The sequence below is a fragment of the Juglans regia genome, chromosome 1 (assembly GCF_001411555.2).
Source record: "Juglans regia cultivar Chandler chromosome 1, Walnut 2.0, whole genome shotgun sequence".
Classification (NCBI taxonomy): domain Eukaryota; kingdom Viridiplantae; phylum Streptophyta; class Magnoliopsida; order Fagales; family Juglandaceae; genus Juglans; species Juglans regia.
Genome location: NC_049901.1, coordinates 6,159,871 through 6,170,241, shown reverse-complemented (window position 1 = coordinate 6,170,241; position 10,371 = coordinate 6,159,871). Strand labels below are relative to the sequence as shown.

At 31.4% G+C, this 10,371-nt stretch overlaps 1 protein-coding gene across 1 annotated transcript; it reads right to left on the bottom strand.

Annotated features, from left to right (window-relative positions):
• Positions 1-3,908: 3,908 nt before the first annotated feature.
• On the bottom strand, positions 3,909-8,669 carry LOC108988013 (zinc finger protein 830). Its single transcript, XM_018961095.2, has 7 exons — positions 8,361-8,669; positions 7,797-7,896; positions 6,984-7,203; positions 5,485-5,764; positions 4,512-4,587; positions 4,365-4,411; positions 3,909-4,273 (listed from the first exon to the last, which is right to left on the bottom strand). Exons 1-7 carry the CDS (start codon positions 8,447-8,449, stop codon positions 4,093-4,095), a joined length of 993 nt encoding a protein of 330 aa, XP_018816640.1. The 5' UTR covers positions 8,450-8,669; the 3' UTR covers positions 3,909-4,092.
• Between the last annotated feature and the right edge of the window lie 1,702 nt (positions 8,670-10,371).

The window sequence follows — 10,371 nt, the reverse complement described above, 5'->3', positions numbered from 1 at the left end:
TGGCCAAGTGATTAACACCATGCGGGTTGTTGTAGGGGTGGGCAGCGGGGCCCCGCTCCGCCCACCTCCCACTCTGCTCTACTCCACATATATTATTTATATATATATATATATATATAAATAAATATATTGTATATAAATATATACAACTTATTAAAAATTTAAAATTATATTCAAATAATTGAATTGCCTTGACCTTCTAGGTCAACCTTTATATAAAAGATCAAGGCAATATAATAGTCATCCTTAAGTAATGAGAGATTTTGGCACAATCCAAAATCTAACTCTAATGAGTTTAAGTTCTTTTCTATATTTATAAATTTTAATTTATTATTTAAATTATATTATAATTTTGGTTTAAAAAAATATTTTTGGACCAAAAATTTTTTTTTAAAACATAATGTGTTGGCTTAGGCGGGGGACGGGGCGGATGAGATTTTTTCTCCCGCCCCTACCTCTCGGGGGAAAAACTCCAACCCCTGCATGGTGCGGGACGGGACCCACCATGTTGTTATCACCCATAGGTTGTTGTCGTTTGCATAAACAAGCTCTCCCTTCTCTCCTTCATTTCCCTATCCTTTCCTCCATTTTTCTGATCTTTCCTCAGTTATGCCATTTCCCCCCACCCCTTCCACCCTGAAGTTTAGAACACCTACTACTATAGCCGCTACCATATATCAACTTTCCATATATATTATTTACATGAGACTCTTTAAGAGCATTGCCAGTAAAATGAAGAAATGTCTAAAATTTGAATGGGTTGGAAGTTAAAACGCTGGTATTGGATTATGTAAAGCTCAAAACTCAAACTTTGAGCTACAATAAATTCATTTTTATCTTTATATTTAAAGACTCACTATTCATAAGTCTATCTTATTATTTTATTACAAAATACAGCAACTATTAGTTTGCATTTGAAAATTAGTTTGTGAAATATATTTGTTGAGTAATTAGGATGAGAAAAAAAATTAGTTGGAAAATAATAATTTAAGTATCAACCTAAACCATTAATGTACATATGGTTAGTATAATTGTAAAATATGAAAAATAAATAAAAATATTATTATTAAAAAAATAATATAATATTATATTTTGATGAATCTAATAATTAATCCAATATGAAATTATGGATAGAAAGATTTTAAATTTATAAAAAATATATATTTTTTATTAAATTTTGAAAATAATTTTAATAAAACCAATTCTAATGCTCTAATATATTCAAGATGGGAAACTGCATATCCAAACTTATGCAGATCCAAATCCAATCTCTGCAAACTCAGATATTGAGGAATCCAAGTCACCCTCCCTACTAATAATGCCATTAAATAAAGGAAAAATATTTGCATCAGCCTACTATTTATCACACACTCAACACATTTAGTGTTTGAGGTTTAAAAAAAAAAAATTAAATGCATGGTGTGTGAAGTGTGTAGGCTGATACATAGAATTACCCTTAAATAAAATAAAACTTGGAGTTTAGATCTGTGAGCTCCTACAAAGATGGGGTTTACTTTCCTTTTGTCAGACAATTAGTATTTATCTATGTATATATGTAAAATTATCTCTTTTATATATTTATTTTATCATTTAAATAAAATTTTTATATTGACTTATATATATTTGAGATAAAATAATAGTAAAATATTATTTTATTATTATTAATTTTTTGTTAAAATCAATTTTTTTATATATATTTTACAATTAGCATCCACTACATACATTTGACATTAATAATACAAATATAATAATAAAAAATATAAAATTTTTATATATTATATATTATATTAAAAATATAATAAAATGAAAATATATATATAATATATTATAATAATAAAATGAATGTATAAGTGAAGATTTGTTGTGTTGTTGAATGAGGGAGAAAAAAAAATAATTGTGAGAGTGAGAGGAGAGATAAATAATGATTAAAATATGATTTGTAAGATGAATAGTGATTATCTAAATTTGGATAAGAACTGTTCATAGGTAGCTAAATATTTATATATGCATAAGTCAATGTAGAAGATTTTAAGGTCATATTATACAAATATAATTTTATATATACATAAACTAATGCCAATACTCTCATAGCCCTATACCGCTACGATTATTATCGAGTGATCGTTGGAGCCCCCCAGTTGATTCTCAATAAACCCAATTTACTTACCGAAAGAGTAATAAATTCTTTATTCAATCTTTTGGGGTAGGGACTGGGGGGGATTCCTCGCCCCTAATGCTTATTTATGTACAGTTCCCCATTAAGAAAATTATCTGGAGTCCGAAGCTAAGTGTTTCTAATGACGATTCAGTACATATGCATATATATATATAATATATATATTATATAGCGATAAAAAATAGAGAAAAGATACATACAACCGTGAATTGCGTAACCGTCGCGTAATCGCTTTAAAAAAAATGAATAAAACATGGGACCTACATGAAAAAAATTAATTTTTTAATAGTAGACCCCACTCTTTTTCAAAGTGATTACGCAACGGTTACGCACTTCACGATTGTATGTAGAATTACCCGAGTTGGGAGTTGGAAAGGGAACGCTGCCTGTTTCAGGAATAAAAAACTACCTTGGAGGAGTTGGTTTCGATACCTGGCTTCGTCAAGGGCGCTCTTTTATTAGGGGTTTTACGCGTTCCCCAACATGAGAAGTGAGAACAAATGAAGAGCGCAATCCCACATTGATAAGAAGCAAAGACATTCAATACTTTATAATCTCATAACAGGAAAGGAAAGCTCGCTGGGCTCGGTAACGCGAGCCTGTAACCTGAGTAGGGGCATCAAAGTGATGGGACGCTGGCCTAATCCAACCGGTCGGATCCTAATGGCTAACTACTGGCCCGCCCGTTCCAAGCCGAGAGCTGGGCCATGTGATTTGGGCGGAAGCCTGGGTGACGTGGTTCCTAGAGTGGAGGGCACAGCGTGAGGCTGGTTCCACAGAGCAGCGACTACCTCCCGCTCCTGGCAGTGGAAGGATAACGGACCGGTGCCATTCTGGATCCACCACGACCCGTTGGATTGACCCCAGCTGGACCATCATTTTTTTTCATTTTATTAAAAAAATCTTTTTTTGACTTGTCATGCGTCTCAAGGTTTTTTGCTGCCAAAGGCTATTCAAAAGTTGAAATTTAGGACTAGTTTATTTTTAGAGATAGAGATGAAATTGAAATTGAAATTGAAATTGAATAAAGTATTGTTAAAATATATTTTTTTAATATTAATTTTATTTTAAAATTTAAAAAAGTTAAATTTTTTATTTTATTTTGTATTAAAAGTTAAAAAAATTATAATGATTATATGAGATGTTTTTTGAAAACAAACGAGGCCTTAGATCAATAAATTGTTCACATTGAATTAGCTATATTCTAAATATTTAGAATATAGCTACAGTAATATCCAAATTAATTTCTAAATTTGAAACACACTATTCATTCATCAAATCCTTTTTATATTATTTCTTTCTCTCTCCTTTTAATATTAATTATTTCTCTCCATTTTAAATGACAATTGAAAAAATATAATTAAAATACAATTACAAATTAATATATAATATTATGAATAGTAAAATATAATAAAATAAAATAAATTCATAATTAAAAAATTTTTAAAATTATTAATTACTCATTACTATATAATGAATAAATGGATAATCTAATTTGGAGATTTGATGTGAATAGTCAAAATTAAATTCATCTTATATTATTTTATTGTCATATAATAAAAAAATGACTATTCCAATGTAGAGATTTATATAAATGGAATAGCTAAAAGTTAAATTTATCTTACATTCATAAAAAAATGTACTTTAATTTAACTATTTCAATGAGAATGCTCTAGCTGAAACCTAGAGGAGCCACCCACTTTAAACAAACAAACAAAAAAAAAAAATCGAGTGGTAAAACAGACCTCTGACTATGCATGAGTCATCTAGCTAAATTCAGCGGAAATTTTCAAACAATAAATTACACCTTTTCAAAGGAATATTTACAATAGTTTATAGTTTGACTCCTCTACGAAAGGCGCTAAAATGTATTAAAAAATAAAGTTTTATGTTCGGTGACACGGAAAAAATGTTGTTCACAAGTGTTGAGCTCTCCAATCAACTGCAAAATTCTCATCACTGTCATCATCACTGGATGATTCATCATGGTTGGATTCCTTGCCAACAACCTCAGAAGCTTTACCATGTTTGGAAGACCTAGCAACCTGCAGTTCCAATTTCTTCTTCCTCAGCATTTCAACTTTCTCTCGATAGGCCCTGCAGGAAATGGAATGAGATCATTAAGCATAAAAAGGCTGGATAAACAGCATGTGAAAATCTAACTGAGTATTTACACAGCCGAACTTACTTCTGCTCAACAGATTCAGCCTCTTCTATCATTTCAGCAGCATCAATCTGCAGTAACAATTGGAACCAAGACAATGATTTAATGTTTGTAGCGTGAAGAGATCTCACGCAAATTAGAAGGCTAGCAATTATAATTTATAACCCTCACCTCCTCTTCTTCAAAACGGTCATCCACCTCCTGCAAGTCTTCTTGGATCAACTTTTCAAATTCCTTGTACTCATCTCTAGAAACAATCAAATAATATATTTCAATGTTATAATCCGTTCCATTTACAAAAAATATAAGAACTTTCAAATAAGATTATTCCTTGCACTTCTTAAATTCCTTGTAGGACTGGTAGGACTGTCATCAAACTATAATAGTTTTTATTATATCAATCCTACCGTAGATATTGTAGAACCACACAATTTAAGTCCACTTTCTCTTTTGCAGTCAGTGGCAGCGTTGGATATGATCTAATCATATATAATCTCATGAAAAAAATGTAAACTACCTAAATAACCATATACAATAGATACATTTCTCTCCCTCTCATGCTCGTTTTCATTCATGCCATCTCTATGAATTTCATAATTCATTATGACATCTTTTAGGAAGTTCATTTCTAATCATACACAGCTATCACAGTTATTTAGATCAAAACCTTCACCAATCACAGCGATCAACAGAAAGAGAACCTCATAGTAGTAAACACAAATTTATGCCATGCAAGCAGCAGAATCCATGAAGACAATGATGATGTTTACAGGAAGTCATTGTCCTATGGAACTTTTCACTAAGGGGAAGGGGAAAACATGAAAATGATGATGAAGTCATATGCGCTCAAGTAATTATTTCCTTCCGATAATATCATGGGGCAATCACTAGGAAGTCATTGTATTACGGAACTTGTCACTGAAACAACGACTTAATTTTGTTGCAATTTGATAGAGAACCAAAATTTAAAATACATCAAACAAAACTAAGTACAAACTGTGAAGAGAATAATGCATTCCTAATGTAGAACAGAGCAAAAAGGAAAGTTTTCCAACAAAGGGAGAAAAAGCACAATTGTCTTCACATTTGAGTTGGAGATATAGGAGCGTGAAGATGCAGAGATAACGTAGATCTAGGAACTTACTTGATATCTGGCTTAACTAACTTTATGCCACGTGCACGTAAGTCAGCTTCCTTGTTATCAAAGAAGCCTTCAGGTAAAGCTCCTTTTACTTGCTTGATTTCCAAACCAGCAATCTCTACTGATGTTGTATGCTCCCCAGCAGACTGTACACTTATATCCTGTGCAACATTAGCACTAGGCAATTTATCTATTTCAATAGCCAAATTTATCTCCTCTGGTTGAGCAGAAGTCACCATCTTTTTGGATAAATCAGGCTCCAGTGACTTGACAGAATCCTTTCCTAAAGTGCATCAATAAGTCCAAACAAACAGATTTTGTTACTAGTAACATATACATGTAGGACTGGTTTTATGTCACGTATAAAGATCAGCTATGATAGTAAATAATGGGGCAAATACCTATTTTGGTCGTGAAGTATAGACAATGAAGCAAATACCTATTTTGGTCTTAAGTATTAGTAAATTTCCTACTTGGTACCCAAAATTAAAAGTTTCCGCCAAGTCTCTGAGATATTAAAAACGTTGCAATGTTTAAAAACCATGAAGCAAATCACAGACCTGGGCTATTTTTCACTGACATGAAACATTTCATTACATCGACATGTATATACATATCTACATGACATTTGTCATCTCCACAGTCCAAAATTTCTACCTTTTCTTTTCTTTGCTTTTTTTTCTTTTAGTTGAAAATAATAAAGGGAAACTAAACCCTACCCATCCCAATGTTTCTCATACCTCAAGCATCAACTCCTCGTCAATTCAAACTAATTTTTAACTTGAAGAACAAAGGTTTCAAATGAGAGGGCTGTACAAGAGAGCTCACGAAAAATGAAATCACTGGAGATTTTGATAAAGGCAGAGAGCTTTTCATTGGGCACACTAGTGTTGGTCTACTGTTGACATGCCTTCTGAAGGTGAGCACCTGGTCTACATTTACATCATGGCAGCAAACCAGAAGATGCCATTGAATTGATTATTCTCAAAAACTTGATTTATCACCATTCAACCACTATCTAATCATCATCAAAAGCTTAAATTTATCACCACCCTCAAAAGCTTGACATTATCACCATTCAAGCACTCTGTACCAGACTGTTTGTGGAAGAAATGAATAACAAAGTAATGAATAACAAAGTATGCAGGTATAGAAATCTGGTGCAGCAAGAGTTTTTTTTTTTTTTATAGATAAGATGGTGTAGTAAGAGTCACCACCAAATTGGAGTTGAATTTCACAGAGAGAGAGAGAGAGATTCTTTTCATTATTTTACAACCAAAACACGTGCAATTAGAAACAAGTATACAACACATCAGTGAAAAAACGCAGCTGTATCAACAATTTCTGTTTCAGTTTCTAAATGATTATAAAAGGACTTAATTATAACCTTTCATATATCTCAGGGACTTGATTCAAACTTTCTAAATGTCAATGATAAAATACTAACTTCATACATATCTAAGGTTAAATACTATGCACCTCTTCCACATCCAAGTTCTCACCAGTTTTTAGCCTTTTTGCCTCACTGTTATCAAAAAAATCTGGAGGAAGCACAGCTGATGACTGACGTTTGGGCACTTCCATTGAGCGTTCAGGTTTAACAATATGCAACTCTGTAGACTGTTCAGGAGGTTTAACTTTAGACAACTCCTTATGGGGCTCAGATTTCGCATTGCTAACCCGGGTTAGTCCGGCTGCACTGGCTTTGATACTATTTATTGCCTGTCCCAGAATAAGCATCCCATTAGTAAAAACTCATTCAGGTCAGTAAAAACATAGGGAACAAAAAAACCCACCACATATAATCATTATAACAAGCGAAACCGTTACAAGTGTATTTAAGGCCACCCTTTACCTGCTGGACCAATGTTCCCACAGTTTTTTTATGGATAAATTTTTGGTAAAGCGTTAACTACTGGAAACTCGCGAAAAGATATCTTTAGTGACAAACATTGGCCATAAGAGGAGGGCTTAAATCACTCTGGAATACCTTTACAAGTATATTATGAGGCATTGAACCCTCCAACAACCATAAATACAGTGTCCTTCCTCTTCATCCCTAGTTAATGGAAAGAAGAGGAAACCAAAATCAGCTAGTGCCTTCCATTTCTAGTAAATTGAATTCCCTGGAATCTCTTTTCAGAAATTGAAGCCAAAAAGCGTAGAGGAACTAGCACAAACATTATTACTGCAAGTTCTACCCCCAAAATGGAGAAGTCCTTGCAACTGAATGCTTGGAAATCATTGAAGGCCAGTGATGTGTGGGTGTGTGTCCTGGTTTCGCACATTATATCGGGGTTTAGTAAAAACATCACCTCATGATGTTTACGAGAAGCTTGGTGTGCATCCCAAAGGGATTCAGATTTCAAAACAATGTCACAAACCCTACAGACAGGCTGCTCGAGTTCATTGTACCTGTATACATTAAACAAAAAGACAAAAACCAATGCAGTCAAAAACTTCTTCATGAATGGAGCGGAGTTTTTACTCAAATCATATTCAATCCCAAATTTAGATTCCAAAATCCATTATACATAATCTTAATGGAAAATTGAACAGAAAGAAATGCATTCCAAAAAATTACATTAACATCGTAATTAACATGCCCACGCAATCAGCATGAGAATTTGGCAATCTCATAAACAGTTTCACAAGCCTCCTATTCTGTAATAGCATCATAAAGAGCATCCGGATTTTCTCTCGGCCTGAGATAATAACTAAGAATAACACAAAAAATACTGTACCACTACCCTTTTCAGTTCTATATCTGTAAGCACACTAATTCGAAATTTTCAAACGGTTTAACTGATATAATATGCTCGCGGAATTTATTTAATGTCAACAAGATGTAAAGAAAACAAAGAAGGGAGGCAACTTACCTTACGAGAGGTGAATCTATGCGTTTGTCTTTCTTCTGTGCGTTCAATTTAGCACGAAACAAGGCCTTTTTCCTCGCTTGCGCATCCATCGTCCACAACGGCAATCACCTAAACACTCTTTACTTCTGACTGGAATTTTAGGAGCCCGAAGCTAGGGTTTCGTCTCTCGGTAAATATCTGTTTTCCCTCTCCCTCTCCCCCACAGAAGCACTGCTTTTCTTTTTACAGGTCAGTTTCGGATGGACTGCAACGACGGGGAGTCCGTTTAGGGTGTAACCGGTTTCATTGGTCGGATTTTGGATAAAATTTAGGATGGAATTGATATGTATCGATTTTATATTTTTAAAACTGATTACATACCGGTTATTCTTTTAAATCGGTATTTTTGATTTTACCGATTTTTTATCCGATTTTCTGATTTTTTAAAATATAAATTTGTCATTAAAAAATAAAAATATATTAATAAAAAAATTACTTCAAAAAATCTGTTCTAAAAATCTGTTCCTATTACAAAATCTACATTATTAAAAAAATCTGTTTTAGTAAAAAATTAGTATTAGTTATAAACTTATATATTAGTATAGCTATATAATATATTAGACTATATAATAGTATTAATATTATACTATTAGTATAGTTATATATTAGTATTAGTCATAAACTTATATATTAGTATAGCTATATAATATATTAAACTATATATAATATAATTTAATCTATATATTTTATGTTTAAAGCATATGATCAATTAAATTTTCATTTTATTAAATTTTTATTTTATAAATTATAATAACATTATCTTATATATAATTATATTAATAACATATGATCAAATAAATTATAAATATTCATATTTAAATTTAACATTTTATGTTATAATTTATAAATTATAATATGAAATTATTTCATATATGATATATAATTATATATATTATATATAAAAATTTCACATATAATTATATATTATATATAAAACTTATATATAAAATATTAATTTTTATATTTTTTTCCTCCAACCGGTCTGGTCCCAAAAATTGTAGAACCATAATCGGACCGGTTCCGGCCGGTTTGCATAATTCAATAACCGGTTTCGAACCAGACCGGTTCAAAACCAATCCAACCAGTCTGGACTGATTTTCCAGTTTAAATTTACACTCTTAAGTCTGTTGTTTATAAAATTCTTTTATAAAAAATGAGTAGTGCCACTATGCCTTGGCATTAGATTAGTTATCCCAAAAGTTGAAATTTAGCTAAGAAAAATTTTAAATATAAGCTCTACACTCTAACATATTATTTAAAAATATATGATTTTACTATTATATATTCGTATTTTATAAAATATGAAATATAAAGATAAAAAAATAAAAATCACATACTTTTAAGTAGTGTGCAAAGTATGGGGCTTGTGTAGCATGACTCCTTAGCTAATATATCACTTTTTAACTTTTAACTATTCATTCAAAACTCGAACTCTATATTAGATTAAACATCACTCTCTATAATAATAAATTATTATTTATTTTTTAAATATTTTTTTATTTTTATTTTCATAATCTCCAATAACCTTCGGTAATCATATTTTATATATGACTGGCTACTATAGCAAAGTATTAGATTTGGAAAGTGTGATGGCTGATTCAATATAAAGTATAGCTCTTTATTTAGCTAAGAAGGCACTGGTATTAGATTAGCCAAATGCCAGTATAGCTCTTTATTTAGCTAAAAAGTCCATAAATTGGACTACTTAGCCAACTTAAGATCATCTAGCTTATTAAAGCACTATCAATGGATTGGCCAAAGTTAAATGATACTTTTAGCTAATATGAAATGAATTTAGTTTTGGGTATTCCAATCTCCACATTGGAATATATATTTTTTCATTATACAACAATAAAATAATATGAGATGAATTCGATTTTAGCTATTTCATTCACATCAAATTCTCACATTAGATTGTTCATTTATTCATTATATAGTAATAAAATAATATTACTTTAAAAAATATTTAATT